General features: G+C 39.7%; 1 protein-coding gene across 1 annotated transcript in view; it reads left to right on the forward strand.

The window, feature by feature from the left end:
• The window catches only part of LOC106092424 (nose resistant to fluoxetine protein 6), a 103,554-nt gene that overhangs the window by 67,977 nt on the left and 14,587 nt on the right, over nucleotides 1–20,990 (forward strand). Inside the window, exons 3-5 of the mRNA XM_059367442.1 lie at nucleotides 11,456–11,619; nucleotides 15,717–15,868; nucleotides 19,812–19,966. Coding sequence (XP_059223425.1) covers nucleotides 11,456–11,619; nucleotides 15,717–15,868; nucleotides 19,812–19,966 — 471 coding nt within the window. The remainder of the gene's footprint in view (nucleotides 1–11,455; nucleotides 11,620–15,716; nucleotides 15,869–19,811; nucleotides 19,967–20,990) is intronic.

The following is a 20,990-nucleotide window of genomic DNA, read 5'->3' on the forward strand; positions in this document are numbered from 1 at the left end:
AGACCGCTCTTATAACTCTAGACATGGCTGTTGAATTTCATAGAAATCGGTTCAGATTTAGATATATCTTCCACATATATGCATGTATCATCCGATTTTCACTTTTAGAGTCTTTGTTAGCGTATATCTTACCAGATTTTCTAAAAATTTTGCACAATGACTTCTTTTATGTTTTTTTACTATATTTTCGTCGGATTTTGAATAATTCTGCAATAATTTGGACATTTATTAACCGAGCCTACAGTGGAATCTGCCTCCTTGGTTGGAAAGAATGTTTCATTAACAGAAAACTCAAAATACCTGGTTCTTTTCCTGGACAGGAAATTGAACTTCAAATCCAACATTTTGGAAAGGTCAAGAAAGGCAACTCTTGCCCTATACACCTGCAAGAGAGCCATTGGCAAAAGTGCGGGGTTTAGACCGCGTGTCATGCATTGGGTATATACTGCACTTGTCAGACCCATAATGCTATATGGCGTTGTGGTCTGGTGGACGGCGATTCAAAAGTCCTCCTACTGTTCATTACTCAACCCAATCCAAAGGATGGCTTGTTTGTGCATCACAGTCGCACTGAGGACGACACCATCTGATGCACTGAATTTAATGCTACATCTAATACCTCTGGACATTGTGGCTAGACAAATTGCAGCGACCACTGCGGTGAGGTTAAGGGAGCTTTCTCTTTGGTCATGTGGCGGCTACGGACACTGTATTATTCTTGATACAATATCCGATGTTCTAGGCAGTGTGGATTACACCCCACCTCAGCCGCTTTTGATAGAAAGTACTGTACGTCCATTCCTGTTAAAACCGATTGGAACTACGATATCCCTGGTAATAGAAGTTACATAGACTACTATACGGATAGTTCCAAACTAAACGACCAGGTGGGCTTTGGGGTGTACACTAATCCATGGGTTGCCCAAAAAGTAATTGCGGATTTTTCATATAGTCGGCGTTGACAAATTTTTTCACAGCTTGTGACTCTGTAATTGCATTCTTTCTTCTGTCAGTTATCAGCTGTTACTTTTAGCTTGCTTTAGAAAAAAAGTGTAAAAAAGTATATTTGATTAAAGTTCATTCTAAGTTTCATTAAAAATGCATTTACTTTCTTTTAAAAAATCCGCAATTACTTTTTGGGCAACCCAATAGAACTAGTCATATCGAGAAGGTTACCCAACCACTGCAGTGTGTATCAAGCGGAGATGCAATTATTCCTTGCAATTCAGGAAGTAGTGGAATGGCTAAGACATAATGTCATTACGACGATTGGCATAATTATCTGCTCAGACAGCCAGACAGCCATTAAATCCCTGAAAAACGTATTTCTGAACACATAAACTGCCCTCGACTGTCGCAGATCTCTCAATGAGATGACTGAACATTTCAAACTTTATCTGTTCTGGGTGCCGAGCCACAGAGATATCCCAGGGAATTCTAAAGCGGACGAGATTGCGAGACAAGGGTATGCCTCTAGCGACATGTAAGCTAAGTTTTCAGTACCAAGCCCGAAGGACAACGAATGATAGACGGTCATAAAGAGGGTGCTGTGAGCATCACAAAACTATGTGGCCTTATCTAGAATTGAAGAGGTCTACTGCTTTGCTGTCATTGGCTAGCACAGATGTCTCAGTCATTGTGTCCATCATGACAGGTCACTGTCTAATCGGAAAACATGCTGACAGACTGCAGGTTGCCAGCAACGACTTTTGCAGAAGCTGTGAGGACATCGAAGAAGAAGAGACTATAGAACACCTTTTGGGTGTGTGTCTCGCACTAGCCGTCAGAAGGAGTTCCACTTTAGGTACTCATTTCTTTGAGAACCTGTCTGATTTAGCGGATGTGAACAGTTGTTGGGCTTTTTAAAGCGATCTGAATAGTTAAACGGTAGGAACTAGAAGGCATCTTCCTTCTTCTGTTCCTGGGGTATCACAATGGACGAAAACGGCTTAGTGAGTCTGATGGCAGAATGCCACTTAAACCTAACCTAACCAAACCAATCCTTACAAAATTTCTCTTCTCAGTTTTGAGATAATTGTTGCATTCCATAGAAATCGGTTTAGATTTAGGTATAGCTCCCATCTAGTATATGTTTCGCCCGATTGTTACTGCTATTTCTGTTTCTCTCTGACTTTTAAGTTAAGTTTTCGTTTTTAAATTTGTTCTTCTACAATCCGAAGCAATCACAAGACAAATGAGACCACTTCAATGAGTTGTTTGATGGTTAAAATATTCTGGATTACAACCGGTCATTTTGCTGCTAGGTTTTTTAACTTCTCCCGAACATACTGGTATAACATTGGGGATTTTTCATGCATATTTTTTTTTTATTTATTTTTTTTGTTTTTTGATATAAAAATTGCAAATGGTATACATCTTTGATTTATATTAAATCACTTATCTTTATCTTTGCGACTAAATTCAACAAAACCATTTCAATATGACAATATGTTCCTTTCTAAAAACCAGTTTCAAAAAATATTAAGAAATAAATTTTCGAATAATCCCTTGAATGTCATCTATATATAAAAATGATTCGCCATAAAAATGCATTTCATGGTTATTATCATATGTAGAATTTCTGGAAACGAACAATAAAAAACCTCTCCTTTAAACCATTTCAAATATTTTTAATGGTAAACTATATAAAACAAAAGCCATTATTAAAAAAAGAAGAAAAAATTTAGTAAACAGTAAAAACGAGTTTTCTGTATCTTTTGTCATCACGAAAAAAATAGAAATGTGTTATAATTTCAAAGACAAATGTCAATGGACATGGACATTTTAAAAAAAATTTTCAAAAAAAAAAATTTGTTAAAATCTCATTTTAAAGAAATTTTGTAAGCTTTGCTTAATTTTTTACTTTTGTAGACAAATTTGTTAAATATTTATTTCTATGAAAAATTGTTTCAAAAATTTTTTTTTATTGAAAATTTTCCAAATTTTTTTTTTATAAAGAGCTAGCTGGACATGGTTCGCTCCTTCTTTAACTCTCTTGTTTTATCTTAGCCCTATACTGACACGGGCAGGAAATAAGTCCTGTTTTGGGGTGCTGGTACGGCCCTTCAGATATTTCGCCCCAATGTGGATATAATTTTCTTGCTCTACATCCAAATACCTTTCATTTAAGCCTTATATTGTTGGGGTCGGTAAATACATACGGTATGGGGGTATTTTTGGGGGTGAGATGGACGCCCATATATCAGATTCGTGATCTAGTTTCAAATAACTTTCATTTGAGCCCCATATTGTCAATATTGGATAATATTTCCATTTGGCGGGTTTTGAAGGTGGGGCGGCCCCATAGGTATCCCACCCTAAATAAAGATACCAAATTTTTGTTTTTGAGTTATTATAAACAAGGTAAGCTAGGTATCCCATCCTAAATAAGGATACCAAATTTCTGTTTTCGAGTTATTATACACAAATTAAATTTCACCTAAATCGACCCACCCATCTTCGAGATCTGACGTTTTTGAAAATAGGGTAAGGGGAGGGTCCCCCCCATTAAAGTTTGGATGTAAGATTTACTTTATTCCCTTGTTTTGGTGGTGGATTAGAGTTGCGAAAACCTTTGCCCCGAAAATGGATGTCAGATTCATACCCTACTGCCAAAAACCAAGTTAAGGAGGAGTTTATGAGGTGACACGTTTCTGAAACACTTGGCCATAAAACAGATACCAGATGTGAGCCCCTTTTTACCATAATCCACAAATATGTTCAGTTTGAGGTATATGTAGGGTAGGGCGGTCACACACGCACTTAGCCCTGAAAAAATATAAGCATAGTGCTCTACTCTCAAATTTCCTTTATTTGAGCTCCAATTGTCATTGGTTTAGGGGGAGTTAATGGGGTGAGATGACCCCCAAACACTTGGCCTCAAAATTGGATATCATATTCGTTTTCTACTACGTTTTCAAATACCTATCATTTGTGCCCCTTAATGCCATAGTAATCAAACACGGCCGGTTTGAAGGAAGTTTAGGGGGCGGACCCTGAAATAATATCAGCATCGTGCTAGAGCACGATTTTGTTTGGCCCAAGCAAAGTCAAGCACTTTGAAGGTGGCTATCAAGGCTATATGCCTCGTTCAGATCCACACTTATTAATTTTTTTGTATTGGTTATCTACATTCAACATCATTCAAAATCAAAACTACCACTTGGGATACCACATTTTTAAAGATCCGCAGGTCCTCCTGTGTCTATCCAGATTTGAAGTTAAAAAGTGTACTCTAATGCCAAGGACCTTTTATTGCTGTCCTATTCTATCCTGATCGGACTTTATATATTACTTTTAATTTCTTTATTTTTGGGTATCTTAGGGGGAGGGGGATTGCCCTCTGACACATCCTTTTATTTGAGTACAATATATTCTCCGTCGTCCTACATGACAGTTTGGTGTTGTTTTTATTGGGCGGAGAGGGTTGGTCCCCCCGACGCTTAAACCCAAAAGACAATTTATTTGAGTCCTTTATTGTCGCGATCTACAGGACATGGGGTGGGGAGGCCCCTCAGACGCCAAGGAATTAATTTTTATATCAGATTCTTACACTACTTTTAAATACCTTTCATTTGACATGCATACTTTCCCAATTGGTAAATTTACCCTCCTAGGGTTTTTTGGCGGGTAGGGAGGCCCCTCAGATACCAAGGAATTAATTTTTATGTCAAATTTGTACTCTACTTTTAAATATTTCATTTCATTTGATACCCATGTTGCCCAATGTGGGGAAAGTGTCCTGTTGGGGGCTTTTTCGGGGGTGGGGGCCCCCCGAACCCTTAGGTTGAAATTTGTACACCAAGTTCGCACTCTACTCTTAAATACCTTTCATTTGATACCCATATTGACCCAATCGATAAACATGTATATTTGGGTGGGTTTTGGGATGGGGCGTCCCCCCAGGTTATTTGACCCAAAAATTTTTTTCGGTGAACCCATCTCCAAGATCTGGCGTTTTTGAATCTACTCTTAAACACCTTTCATTTGATACCCATATTGTCCCAGTCGGTAAACATGCCCGCTCGGGTGGGTTTCGGGATGGGAGGTCCCCCCAAGTTATTTGACCAAAAAATTTTATACCAATTTTGTGTTTTGGGGTACCATAAGGTGGCATGCAAAATTTCGCTGAAATCGGTGCTCCCATCTCCGAGATCTGTTGTTTTTCAAAAAGGAGGTAAGGGGGGTAAAAAATGTAGTACCCTATTTTCACCGGGGGGTCAACCTCTACCATCTGTAAAAGTTTAATGAAAATCGATTCAGCCGTTTTTTGAGTCTATACGGAACAGACAAACATACTAACAAACAAATAAACAAACAAAGCGCAACAATTTAATTTTTATATAATAGATATTATAGGAATTTTTTGTCAAAATTATATTTCTATAGAAAAATTTGTCAAAAATTTTATTTCCATAGCTCCGCTGCGCCTTCTTTCAATCTCTTATTCCTTTTAAATAAATATTTCGGGAGTTTTTGAGGTTTTGAAAGGCCCTTCAGACGTTTTGCCATTTGAGCTCCATATTGCCAGGAAAATGGCCCTGAAAATAAATAAAAGGTTCGTTTTCTACTCTCAGGTTTAGGTTACTGTTGGAGTGCCAATAAAATACCGCTAAAATCGTACAATCCATCTCCTAAAACTGAAATTTTTAAAAATTGGGGTCGATCCCTTAGTTGTCAAAAAACTAAGTATCCTTACCACGGGACCATTTTGCACCCTCTGTTCAGCCGTTTTTGAGTCTATACAGTACAAACAATCAAATACAAATTTATTTTTATATGTAAGACCAGCTGAAACCGGTCCGTTCCGCTGCGCCTTCTTTTACACCATATGACATAAAACTTTCTTATAAATTACAATTCTTTGCATTCATTAAGTTGGAGGGCGTTTTTGGAGCTGGCACTCCGCAACTTTGCCCTAAAAATAGGTATCTAATTCGTTCTTTTCTCCCAAAAACCTTTTATGTGAGCCCCATACTCATATGTTCGGGAAATAAGTTCAGTTAAGGGGGGTGCTTCAAGGTTTACCCACAAACGCTTGTCCACAAAACTGTATTCCTTTTCTATTCTCAAATACTATTGATTTTAGTCCCATATTGTCATGATGGGTCAAATAACCTAACCACAAATTTTAATGTAATTGTCCTAATCTACTCTCAAATTGCTTCTATTTGAGTCCCATATAGCCATGGTTGGGTAATATGCCTATTTGGCGGGTGGGGAAACTACCCATTACATGGATTTAATTTGTTTGCCATATTCGTAATCTACTCCCGAATGCCTTTGATTGGACATGAACATCCAATATGTCTGTTTGGTGGAGTTTTTGGGTTGTGACGGCCCGCAGCGTACATAGGTTCTCATTTTAGGACCATATTCATATTCTAGTCTTCAATACCTTTCATTTGATACCCATATTGTTCCGATCGGTCCACTTTTGATTTTGGGTGGTGCCTTTGTGGTAAGGGGGAGGGTGCGCCCCCTTTCTGATATCCAAAAATTATATAACCTATGTTTTCTAACAAACCAACCCGCACAATCTGTTAAAATTTCGAGAAAATCGGTACAACCGTATTTTAGTCTATACGGAACAAACAAACCGACAAACAAATACAAATTGATTTTTGTATATAAGACTAGCTGGGCCCGGCCTGCTCTGCTGTGCCCGATAATGCCACGTTGGAGATAAGTACTCTAAATTTGTAAATTTCTGCCTAATTTGAGTTGAAAATGTATTCCAATTTTCCTGTGGATCAAATACCTCTTATTTAAACCCCAAGTAATTAAAAAATCTGTTTGGGGTGTGGTGTACCCCCAGAGACTTGGTCCCAAAAGTGAAAGTCAATTTCGTGTTCTTCTCCCCAAGATCTTTCCTTTTAAATCCGTATTGCCATGGTCGTTAAATATGTCCGATTTAAGAGTTTTTTGGGGGGTGGGGTGACTCACAAGACACAATTGGATGCCAGATTCGTTTTCTACTCTCAAATATAAATGGTATATAAATCCGTTTGACGGGTTTTGGTGCTGGGCGGCCCTCCTAGTCAGCCCACCCCAGATTTGTAAGTGTGTAAACAAAATTTCACTTAAATCGCCCTACACATTTCCGAGATCTCGTATTTTTGAATACTATGGTAAGAGGGAGGGTGAAAAAGTTAAAACAACCTCAACGAAATTTCTATATTTTATTTTGCTTATTCAAAAGATACCGATAACAGATAAATGCTGTATGATCAATTTTGACCACTCTGCCCTCTTTCTGTTCTTGTTGGTTTCTCTACAATAGCGCCATCTACTGCTGACTATCGGATTTACTAAACCCAATTGAAAACACCCAGTAGACTATGGGATTTACTAAATGCAATTGAAAATAGCCAGTAGATGGCGCTAATTTAAATATTAGTGCTACTCGCTTGGCGTAGCTTAACGCCTATAACATTGATCCTCATGTGGTAGTTGTCTATAAATGACTATATGACTAACTATTAAATAGTCATCATCTAGTATTTTTTTAATTAAATCAAATTGCCATATTAAACGATTTTCTGTGTTAAAGAACTAATTTGCCTGTCTATATATTTGGTGCGGTGGCGATAGTTCTTACTATTAAACCATGTAAAGCTTTTGAACAAAAATGTGTTGCCCAGTAGCTCTTCGTTTGTTCTTGTCTATCGACAAGCTTAAAATGGTTTGGATGAGGTGGTCCGCTAGATATATGAGCAGAATAAAGATATCTGATTCACAGTCCACAACCTTATACCTTTAATTTAACCCCATATTGTCATGATTGGTGTATACAGCCGTTTGGTGGAGGGCGTCTATATGAGGGTTGTGAGCCACAACCCATATGCCACCATTTAAGGAGGTAAAGCACCACCTAGATTTTTGGACACAAAGTTTAATGTTATATTCATAATCTGCTCCCAAATGCCTAATATTTGAGTTAACTATGATCGACTAATATTGCCATTTGGAGGGCTTATCGAGGTTGGGGCGACCAACAATCACTTAAACCTAATTTTTTATGTCATATTCGTAGTCTACTCCCGCATACCTTTCAATCGAGTCCTATATTGATATGTACGTCCAATACGTCTGTTTGGGACATTTTTTGGAGTTTGCGACCATATTCATATTCTACTCTCCAAAAGCTTTCATATTGTCCCCATCAGTCTGCTTTTGATTTTGGGTGGAGTAACGGGGGAGGGTCCGTCCCCTTTCGGTTATCAACAAATTATAAAGCCTATAACTTCTTCCTGACCATATTCGTAATCTACTGCGAATACCTTTCATTTGAGTTCAATATTGTCATGCTCGTCCAATAAACCTGTTTTAGGGTGTTTTAGGGTCGGGGCGGCCCCCCAGTTACTTGGACCCATTTTTTGTTATAAAGTTCGTATTCTCCTGAATGCCCTCATTTGAGTCCCATATTGTAATAGATCGGCCCTCTTTTATCTTTGAGTCGCACTTTTGGGGTAAGGGGGAGGGTCTACCCCCCTTCCGATATGAACAAATTATAAAACCTATACGTCCTTCCTGGCCATATTCGTAATCTACTCCCGAATACCTTTCATTCGAGTCCCATATTGTCATTATCGTCTAATAAACCTATTTTTGGGGTTGGGGCGGCTCCGATTTTTTGATATCAAATTTGTATTCTACTCCTGAATACCTTTCATTTGAGTCCCATATTTTCACGATAAATCTACTTTTTTTTTTTGGATGGTACTTTCGAGGTAAGGGGGAGGGTCCGCCCCCCTTGCGATATCAAAAAACTATATATAGCCTATTGCTCCTTCCGGACCACTCCCCACAATCTGTGAAAATTTCAAAGAAATCGTTATAGCCGTTTTTGACTCTATACGGAACAAACAAATTTACAAACCCACAAACAAACGCAAATTGATTTTTGTGTATAAAATTTTGTCAAAATTAAATTTATTGAGATTCCATTGCAGGATATGGTCCGGCTTTAGACCATTGTTAAATGCTTTCTTTTCAAAGAATAGTAATGGAAAAAACATTTAAAAGTCAGCAAAAAGTGTGTTGTTGCTAGAAGCATTTGACTGGTTTCCTGTATCGCGATTTCATTTTCGACCAAGAAAAATCATCAGCAGGAGATGTCACATGCATCATGGTGCTTTACAACCATTCCAACTGGAGTAAGTTGTAAAGCACACATCTGAATTTGAACAGGGCTCTTAAAAACGAATTGATTTATAAGCGCAATAGAAAACAAATCAGATGTGTGCTTTACAACTAACTCCATTTGGAATGGTTGCAGTAAAGCACCATGATCCATTTGTAATCTCTTGCTGATGATTTTTCTTGGTCGAAAATGAAATCGCGATACAGGAAACCAGTCAAATGATTCTAGCAACGACTGACTTTTAAATGTTTTTGGCTAAACTATTCTATGAAGCATTAAATAATAGTCTAAAGCCGGACAATATCCTGCAATGGAATCTCATTAGATTTTAAGACCAAAAAAGAAAGCGCAGACAAAATTAAACAAAGTGTGCTAAGTTCTTATATACCCTCCATCATGGATCGCATTGGTCGAGTTTTTTACGCGATATCTCTTTTTAGGCAATTAAAGAATATTGAATAAGAAAGGTTGTGCTATTGAAGCTATATAAAGTTATAGTCCGATTCGAACTATAAACGAATTGAATGCTAAACATTGTAGAAGTTATTGTGGAATATTTGGGTCCATTCGGATAAGAATTGCGCCTTGTAGGGGCTCAAGAAGCAAAATCGGGAGATCGGTTTTTATGGGAGCTATATCAAACTATTGATCGATTCAGACCATATTAGACACGTATGTTGAAGGTCATGAGAGAAGCTGTTGTACAAAATTTCTGCCAAAACGGATGAGAATTGGGCCCTCTAAAGGCTCAAGAAGTCAAGATCCCAAATCGGTTTATATGGCAGCTATATCAGATTATGTACCGATTTGCGGCGTACTTAGCACAGTTATTGAAAGTCATAACAAAACACTTCATGCAAAATGTCAGTCAAATCGGATGAGAATTGCGCCCTCTAGAGGTTCAAAAAGTCAAGACCCAAGATCGGTTTATATGGCAGCTATATCAGATTATGTACCGATTTGCGGCATACTTAGCACAGTTATTGAAAGTCATAACAAAACACTTCATGCAAAATTTCAGTCTAATCGGACGAGAATTGCGCCCTCTAGAGGTTCAAGAAGTCAAGACCCAATATCGGTTTATACGACAGCTATATCAAAACATAAACCTATTTAAACCATACTCAGCTCGGTTGTTGGAAGTGACACCAAAACACCACGTGCATTTTTTCAGTCAAATCAGACAAGAAATGCGCCGTCTAGAGGCTCAAGAAGTCAAGACGAAAGATCGGTTTATATGGCAGCTATATCAAAACATGGACCGAATTGGCCAACTGACCTACACTAATTAAAAGTAGATGTGCAAATTTTCAAGCGCCTAGCTTTACATCTTCGAAAGTTAGCGTGCTTTCGACAGACAGACGGACGGACATGGCTAGATCGACTTAAAATGACATGACGATGAAGAATATATGGACTTTATGGGGTCTCAGACGCATATTTCGAGGTGTTAAAAACAGAATGACGAAATTAGTTGACCCCCATCCTATGGTGGAGTGTGCTTTAGTTTTTCCTATAATTTCCAAAAAATTATTTTGCGTAAAAAAAAATAAATTTTTTCACCAATAAAACTTTTTCTTCGAATTTAGAAAGTTTCTTAAAAAATATATGCCATCATTATTTGTCGTATCGTAAAAAATAAATTCGAATTTATTGGCAATCTCTAATGAGTTAGAACCACTTGTCAAGCCTTTGTACTTGTTTAAAGATTTATTTAAATTAGCATATTTAAGACTTAAATATCTTAATAACCGTATAAACAATTGTATTGGATGTGGTTGCGTAGGAATGTGTGTAAACAACTGTAACTGCAACAGCAACTGGCTTACAATCGCAACAACATCGAACAGAAGCAGTAGGCAATGTAAATAAATCAATTTGTTTGTTGGCTGATTAGTTGGTTGGTTTTAATGCACATTTGCTCAACAAGGTTGCCAACGTCTGCGACAGTTTGACGTTTCCATGCAAATTCAATGTGTAAATGTCGAAGTTTGCTGATGGATGGGTGGATGAACGGACGGACAAAGACAGCTAACTGAACTCTTCCAAAGACGACTTTTGTGGATCTCTTTTTAGTAGTGCGTTAAAGAATCAATGCTTTGGGCATTGGCAATTAAATGAAATTATCATTGGTCGACAGACACTCTTGAAATTTGATCGCATGCCTAGCCATAACCATTCACCATCGTTTTTGTTTGGCCGCTTAGCATTTGTCGATACATTGGTTGATTGCTCGATTTTGTTGTTAACTTTTGAATTTAATTGTGTTTTTCCTTGTCTTGTCTCTCTTTTTTGTTGTCGCTGTTGCAGACATTGACTTCGCGCTGGGGCGAATGTGTACCGGCTGTGTGCGGTGGATCGGATGTTGAAATCTATTTGCAGCACTCATTGCAACGCAATGTGACGGTCACCGACAAAATGTGCCAATCGCAACCGCACGAAACTTCCATAACCTGCGGAATGATCATTTATGCGTAAGTATTTATTTGTTGTTTTTGTTTTCTGTTCTCTGTTTCCAATAGTTCTTGTTATGGAGTTTTGCCTTGCCATTTTAGAATACAAAGATTGTGTAATAATCGACAAATGTTCAATGATAAATTTAACATTCTTAAGACATTAAAAGAGACACATACAATTAAGACTTAAGACCTTAAGCAGCAGAAAAATTTTTTAAAACAAAATTTAAATAAAACTTAAAAACAAATTGATAAAAATATTTATAATTTTAACAAAATTTTCTAAAGAAAATAAATTTTGGTCATTTTTATAGAATGGTGGCAAATGCTTGACATTGTATATATAGATTCAATTTTTATAGAAATAAAATTAGTTTTGAGTTTTTTTTTGTTCCAAAAATTATTTAATTTTGTTGTTGTAATCTTGTCCAGCTTAGATCAATGGATTTTTTGTTTCTATTGTTTCTAGAAAAACAATAAAAAAAGTTTAAGCAAAATGTAGTGCGCAAAATGCATTGGGTCGGCTGCAGAGATCACAATTTCCGCCTTACCAAGGATCTCATCAGTTCGTAAGGCATGCTTCTACCATTGCACTGCTGTTTTAGTGGCAAAACAATCTGATGAGGCCCTTGATAAGGCCGAAATCGCGATCACTGTAGGCTGCCCAAGGCATTTTGCATGCCAGATTTTGCTTAAACTTTCAAAAAGTTTTTATTAATTTCCTTTTCTATACTGGGTTAGGCTAGGTAAGAGTGGCAGTCCTTTACAGACTCACTTAGACAATTTTAAGTCCATTTTGATACCACAGTAGCGACAGACCAAGGCTTCTGGCGGGAATCGAACCCACGACCCCTGCACTGGTAATCCAAGCACGCTACCAACTCGGCTACTAATAAGAAACAAAAAAATCCATTAGTCTAAGCTGGTCGCAACGAACGAAATAAAATGTTGACAAAATTTTCCACAAAAATTAAAAATTGGGTCCAAGAACCCAAGGGGCAGCCCCAACCCCAAAGCTTCACCACACAGACATAATGGACGTTCATGTTGGTATAGCAGTCTAATAAAAGATAATCGGGAGCAGATTGCGCATGTTGAGTAAAAAATGAGGTAAAAGTAATGGGGGGTCGTCCCATCCCAAAATAATATCCAAATGGGCTTATTATGGTCATATGGGACTCAAATGAAAAGTATTTGGGAGTAAACTACAAAAATGACATTAACATTAGTGACTAAGTATATAGGTGGCACTTTAACTCCTAAATCTACTTCAAATAGGTTAATTGACATGACAATTTGGAATTCAAATAAAACGTATTTGAGAGTAGAAAACAAATCTGGGGGCGTATCCCCAAACATTGGTTACCAGAACAAGGAAGATGCCTTCTAGTTCCTACCGTTGAACCATCCAGATCGCTTGAAAAAGCCCAACAACTTACGAATGTTCACATCCGCTAAATCAGACATGTTCTCAAAGAAATGAGACCCTAAAGTACAACTCCTTCTGACTGCTGCTATGGGACACACACACAGGTGTTCTAAAGTCTCTTCTTCTTCGATGTCCTCACAACCTTTGCAAAAGTCGTTGCTGGCAACATTCAGTCTATCAGCATGTTTTCCGATTAGACAGTGACCTGTCAAGACGGGCACAATGACTGAGACGTCTGTTCTATCCAATGACAGCAAAGCAGTAGACCTCTTCAAATCTAGATTAGGCCACATAGTTTATGAATGCTCACAGCCCCCTCTTTGTGACTATCTATCATTCGTTGTCCTTCGGGCCTGGTCCTGAAAACTTAGCTTACATGTCGCTAGAGGCATACCCACAGATTCCAGTATCCTTGGAATTTGTAGGGTAGTTTTTAGTCACGCAAGCTCGTCCGCTTTACAACTCCCTGGGATATCTCTGTGGCCCGGCACCCAGAACAGGTGTACAGACATCTCGTTGAGAGATCTGCGACAGTCGAGGGCTGTTTTTGTGTTCAGAAATACATTCTCCATGGATTTAATGGCTGCCTGGCTGTCTGAGAAGATATTAATGCCAATCGTCGTTATGACATTATATCTTAGCCATTGTACCAAGGATAACACAGTGTCCGTAGCCGCCACATGACCAAAGAGAAAGCTCTATTAGCCTCACGGCAATTTGTCTAGCCACAATGTCCAGAGGCATAAGATGAAGCATTAAATTCAGTGCATCAGATGGTGTCGTCCTCAGTGCGGCTGTGATGCACAAACAACCCATCCTTTGGATCCGGTTGACTATTAAACGGTAGGTGGACTTTTGAAGCGCCGTCCACCAGACGACAGCACTAACAACTGCAGTATATACCTAGTACATGGCGCGCGGTCTAAACCCCCACAAAATTTGGCCAATGGGTCTCTTGCAGGTGTTCTTGCCCTTTCCAAAATGTTGGAATTCCTGTCCAGCAAAACACCCATGTATTTTGCGCTTTCTGTAAATGGAACATTCTCTCCTCTCAAAGAGACAGATGTCGCTGTAGGTAACTTTTATTTCCTGCTCAACAGAATTACTTCTGTCTTGCATGGATTTACGCTTAGACTACATTCGGTAGCCCACTTCGCTGTTGCACGTAGAGCTACCTGAAGTATATCTCTAAGATTGCTGGGAAACTTTCCCCTAACCGCAATAGTCACGTCATACGCATTTACACCTTTTTCTTCCAGACACAATAATATATTGTTAATGGGTATATTCCAAAGTAGCGGAGACATTACACCTCTTTGAGGTGTTTTTCTGCTGACTCATCTTTTTGGATCCACAGATCCCAAGCCTGCCGTAATGCATTTTTTAGTAAGTAAGTTATTAATAAACTTTCTTACGGTAGAGTTGATGAATACTGCATATCTCGGTCACCATCAGCCTCATCCAATCTTCCAGTCGGTGGTTGAAATTTTCGGATTACATTTCCTTAGGCTTCCAAGAATGAATTCAGGAAGTGGTATCCTTCTTTACTAAATCTAGTGCTGCACCTGTCCAGATCTCACCAATATTTTTTAACGCACAACGATACATTTTAATTGAGCGTTGATCCCCGAAGGCAATTAGTCTGTATCGGCCCCGATACCAGCCTGCATCGTCACAAACTGTAGGAGACCCAGGAAATTCTGCAAGAACATACTGATGACAGCGCATAGACTACCCCATTCTAATTATTCTTAGGTATGTAGCCCTGCTCTTCTCGCTTGTCGACAACTGCCATCACCAAACTATTCCTAGCGACATAGCAAATGTTCTTGGACCCATCTTACTATTGTTCGCCCTAGTTCTTTTAGGCATAGGATGCCATCCTGGTGACCGCTGCTTTTTTGGCTGACTGCGATGCAGTTTCCGAATCTAGACGTGTAGTCTTTGGGGTAGCCTGTGCAGCGAATACCCATAGTGAGTCTTAGGATCATTCGCATTAAGCCTCTCAATAAACCTAAGAGCGATGCACCTTCTTTACTCCAACTCTTAAAGAGCGTGTTGGTTTGGCGAGGAAGGCCGATGGCCTGAGCAAATTATTGGCATGCGAAGATAGAATAGGTTCGGCCTTGTCCTTTAGACTCGAACCAGGTGTCTTCGTCTAAAGCCCCTGCTGACCAGTCGTCTGTCGACTAGTGGAACCTGGAGCTATCGCTCTACAAGTCAAGGTTTCAGTAGCAGACAACATGCTACGACCTGATACCACCACCGCAGCTATTGGTTCTTTGGAGTCCATTCTAAGCCTACTCCCGGGCTCTCGATCTGCCGCTCCACTGGAAACTGGCACAGATCATCAACCGCCTAATGGATAACACTAACGTAGCTATTCTTGAGTGACTTAAATTTTCCTTCCAAAAATAATGAACTATTACGAGTTACAGAAAAATTGTTGCGGAGCGAAATAAAAAAAAAACGCCGGCTCCACTCAACGGTTCAAACAAGACAAAACGTCCATGAATCTCTTTTAAATGGCAAAAATTTCCTGAAATTTTCTTTAAAAACTTAATTGTAATGGAAACTTTCTCAAAAGCCATATTTGGATGAAAAATTCCCTCTAAACACCAAATGGCAATAAAATATTTTAAATTTTTAAACCTAAAATCATTTAATTTTCTCTTTTTTTTCACAGACTTGTCTTGGCATTCTTTATATTTTTAACCATCTTGAGTACGGCTTATCATCTTTATTTGATAAAATCAAGAGATGACGAGAACAGCCTTAGCAAGACTATGAAGGACAACAATACTCGAAACATTGCCTTATTATCATTTTCGATAATTGGTAAGTACTGCGGTGTGTGTATCGAAGTAGCAAATTACAGCTGAATTTATGGTAATCATAGCGCTACTCAATTACCCGTTTACTTTAGAACGGAACTCAAATGATTAACAACATTTTAGGCACAAAGTACATTTCCGCATGCCCTCTATCATAAGCAAGGCATGTAATTTTGCCATAATTGGCCTACAATTTGATATACAGTGGGATGAAAAAGTTAAGGAACCTTAAAATTTAAATAAAATTAAGTTCAATCGAGTTACTTTGGCTTTGCCCATTCTACTAAGGAACAGGGGCAAACTTCTCTTCCGATTCAAGTCTAAGCTCAATTATAAGGGGCCTCCTTTTTATAGCCGAGTCCGAACGGCGTGCCGCAGTGCGACACCTCTTTGGAGAGAAGTTTTATATGGCGTAGTACCTCACAAATGTTGCCAGCATTAGAAGGGAAAAATCACCGCTGAAAAGTTTTTCTGATGGTCTCTCCAGGATTCGAATCCAGGCTAACCTCTGCGCTACGGTGGCCTCCAAAGCTTGAAAAGCATTGGGCAGGCTAATATTGAAACATCAGGCAGTACAGGGATGGGACAGTCAATACAGCCTAACGAACAGAGACCCAATGAAGAAACCATTACCGACATTACCAAGATTCGGAAGACTAGAATAGGCAAAGAACCTAATATTGTATCGACAGGTTTCCCCACGTTTGCTAGGGTATAACTCGCCGGGGGATTCGTCACAGAAACTTATATTTGCAGCGACCAGAGTAGAGAAAGACGGTAATGTCATATTCAGTGTCACAATCTGTTTTATAGAGGTTAGAAATAGAATGAGGAAAGGAGTTTTAATGGGTAAGGAAGTTATTTGTGGGTTCAGCGTTCATAACGGAAATTATGGTCAAGGAAGCCTTGAGGAGCTTCAAACCATTTAAGTCACTCGGACCTGATGAAATATTTCCGGCGTTACTACAAAAGGAGGTCGACTATCTGCTGCCACATCTGGCGCCAATTTTCACAGCCTGTCTAGGACTTACATGTATTTCGAAAGCCTGGCAGGAGGCAAGGGTGGTATTTATACCCAAGACCGGCAAGGCAAGTTATGCGACACCAAAGGCCTATAGACCTATAAGCCTTACGTCCTTTCTACTCAAAACCATGGAACATATTGTGGATACGGGGATAAAGAGTAGTACATCCGAGGGTGACACACGAGGTTTTGCATAAATAGAAGAATCCATCGATGACAAAACGTACACACTGGCGGTATTCATTGACATCGAGGGGGCCAATCCTTAGACCAGTACCGGGTGGACCGGGTCCTTAGAGACTGGATAAACCATTGCAAAGAAACTGGGGGATAAATTGTGGGTCTCATGACATAAATATAAGGGTGAGTGGCACAGCGCACGCCACAATAAATGACCTATTGCGAATGCTGACTGAGGAGGAATTTGAGCCCACTGCTAAGCAGTCGATATTATAATACTTCTAAGGGGTAGGGATCCGAAAGGCCGGAAAGGTCTTGCATATGGCACATGACTGGGCTAGACCTAGGGGTCTCAATGTTAACCCAGAAAAGACCGAAACCTACTTTATCACGAGGAAGAGGAGGAGGAGGAGGTGGGCTTATTTGACGCACCACGTTTCCTCAATAGAACGATTTCGCTATCTGCAAGGTCAAATACATAGGAGTGATCTTGGATAGGAAACTTAATTGGAAGTATCACATTCGGGAGCGTACTGAGAAGGCTCACAGATGTTGGGCACTATGTAGACGGGCAGTAGGCTCGAAATGGGGCCTGAAACCGAGGCTAGTCCACTGACTCTACGGGAGCGTCATTAGACCAATGCTTACTTATGCCTCATTAGTTTGGTGGACTGTGATGGAGAAAAAGTTCAACGTTAGGATAATACTACAGGTTCAGAGATCATGTTGGCTTGGCATGGGCTGAGCGGTGACGACCCATATCCAGCCATAGACATACAGATTATGTATGAGGCAGCCATTGAGGCTATGAGACTTAAGGCGATGGGAGAATGGATAGAGGATAGTAGCAGCTCAAACCATCGCGATATAATCGAGTCAACTATCGGAAATCTAGAAGTAATGAAAGAGATTTCCGATCGAATACCTGAGACGACACTTGAAGTCGAGTGCGATGCACTGCTGCCAGTGACACATTTTTGGATTGACGGAACCCTAGTGTTGCCATCTGGAAGATCATCTTACACGGAAGGAACAAAGCTAGAGGACATAGTAGGCCTGGGGGTCTTCATTGAGAACCCAGGGACTGAGATCTGTTTTAGACTGCCTGACCATAATACTATACTGCATGCAGAGATTCGGGCGATCACGGAATGCGTGAGGTACCATCAGGGCAATTACAACCAGGACGGTAAGATAACGAACAGTCTTGGAGTGTTAGAAAGAGATTAATGCCTTCTCTGAGGATGGCGCAATCCGCAAAGTTTGGATGCCGAGCCATAGCGGAGTAAGAGGTAATAAAAAAGGAGACGATTTCGCAGTGGAGGCCAGAGGACTACCGTCAATAAACTTGGTTAATCCGAAGCCTTTCTGGTCCGAGTTAAGGGCGTTTACTACGAACGCATTTAACACTGTGGAATAGCGAACGGTCGGTAGGACATCAAAATCCTATGGGGAGATCCGTATTTCCTATGGCATTGTCCTTTCGCGGCCAGCAGAAACCGGTACTTAGGTAGGGACACAATACCAGACATGAACCAACTTAGGAGTGTGGTATGGTCAGGTTAGGTTAGGATTAAGTGGCAGTCTGCCATCAGATTCACTTAGACGTTTTCGTCCATTGTGATGCCACAGGAACAGAAGAAGGAAGATGCCTGCTAGTTCCTACCGTTGAACCATCCAGATCGCTTTAAAAAGCCCATTAACTTGTCAGACAGGTTCTCAAAGAAATGAGAACCTAAAGTAAAACTCCTTCTGACTGCTAGTGCGGAACACACACACAGAAGGAGTTCTATAGTCTCTTCTTCTTCGATGTCCTCACAGCTTCTGCAAAAGTCGTTGCTGGTAACCTTCAGTCTGTCAGCATGTTTTCCGATTAGACAGTGACCTGTCATGACGGACACAATGACTGAGACATCTGTTCTAGCCAATGACAGAGAAGCGGCAGACTTCTTCGAGTCTAGAATAGGCCACATAGTTTTGGAATGGTCACAGCCCTCTCTTTGTTGTCCTTTGGGCCTGGTCCTGAAAACGTAGCTTACATGTCGCTAGAGGCATGCCAGTTTCCCTGGAATGTGTAGGGTAGTTCCTAATCTCGCAAGCTCGTCCGCTTTACAATTCCCTGGGATATCTTTGTGGTCCGGAACCCAGAATAGGTGAATTTTAAACTGTTCAGCCATCTCGTTTAAAGATCTGCAACAGTCGAGGGAGAACAATTAAGGATTTTGTAAGTGGCTCAGAATTCGTAACTAAAATTTTTCTTTTTCAAGGTTACTTTTCAGTATTAAGAGCGCACAACAAGCCGATTAATGGCCTAGGTGTATGTCCATAGTAGCGTGGGGCGGAATAGCGAAACAGTCGGTAGGACGGCGAAAATCTTATGGAGAGATCCGGATTTCCTATGTCAATGCCCGGCTTTCTCGGCTAAAAGACACCGGTACTTAGGTGGGGACACAATACCAGACATGAAGCAACTTAGGGGCGTGGTATGGAAGACAATTAAGGAGGCACGAAATTCCTAATTTAGATTTTCCTTTTTCGAGGTTACTTTTTAGCTTGTAGAGCGCACTACATTATTTCTGGCTTTGCTATATATCACTATTGGCATGGGGCGGATTAATATCCTAAAATAACCCAAGTCCCCAGAAAAAAATTAAATTGGAAGTTTTTCTAAAATGTTCTTCATGATTTTTTGCAGATTTTAACATTTATTTATTTTAATGTGAACCTTTTGATTTGTTTTTAGAAAATACGAAAAAATTATTCCAACCCAGCAGAGATCAAAGTGGATTAAAACCTCTGAATGGAATCAAGGCCTTAGCTATGGTTTTTATTTTATTTGGCCATGCAGCAACATTCATCTATGGAAGTCCCATGTACAACGTTAACTTTATAACTGAGGTAAATATTATTCAGTCTTATTTTACCAAAATTTTCCCCCGAAACGGCAAAACAAAATAGATGGTAGAATATTTTTACATTTTATATTCAGTTTTTTTAATTCGCACCGCACGAATATTTCTGCACCTCGTACAATAGGTATCTATTTAAACGGAAATTTGAAGCCACTCAAGACAGCTACAACTGCATTATACTTTATACGATAGTTGTAAAACCCGACAGAAGTCCCAACAGCTGCTGTGTTGACATCAGTCCGCAGTATGTTGTCTGCTGCTAAATCCTTGGCTAATGGGGGTGGTTGCACCAGGCTCGACTAGCCGACATGCCACTGGTGTGCAGAGTGGATTGAGCTCATGGGTGAATTTAATACCTAAACCTCTACCAAAGCCTCCATACACAGTTTTCTACACGCAAAAAATAATTCGTTTGACATAAATTCTTGTTGTGTTTTCTCGTACCTGGCAGCCATTTGTGTATTGCTCTAATGATTTTTGTCATAGGAAATACCAACATTTTTGTACCGAGTTGCTCAACATACTGACTGCTGACTAAATAGTCCTAGGCTCGCTGTGAAAATACAGGCTAGATGAGGCGCCAGATAGTCTGCCTCCTTTTGTAGCATGGCGGGAAATATTTTATCAGATCCGTTTGACTTTAATGGTTTGAAGCACCTCAACGCTTCCTTGACCATAAATTCCGTTATGATAAGTTCTCGAACAACCTCATTATTCCAAGATTCCGGTGCCTTTGTGAGTCCCGTCGTATCCTTTAGAAAATGCGTTTTCATCAAAAGCCTCAACATGTCCTCCGTTGACTCTGCTCTCACTCCCATGTCGTCTAATAAAGTTTTAGTTTGGACATGGGTTTTTAAGACAAACTGTTTCATCTTGGCGGCATCATTAACGCTATCGACCTGGTCGGAGAACAGCTTCCAGGAGGCACATTTTGCCGCTCCGGTAATTTTATTGTATTCCTTGAGCCGAGTGTTATACACATCCCATCCGCCTATGACGCTGAACGCCTG

This window comes from Stomoxys calcitrans, chromosome 4, assembly GCF_963082655.1.
Source record: "Stomoxys calcitrans chromosome 4, idStoCalc2.1, whole genome shotgun sequence".
Taxonomy (NCBI): Eukaryota; Metazoa; Arthropoda; class Insecta; order Diptera; family Muscidae; genus Stomoxys; species Stomoxys calcitrans.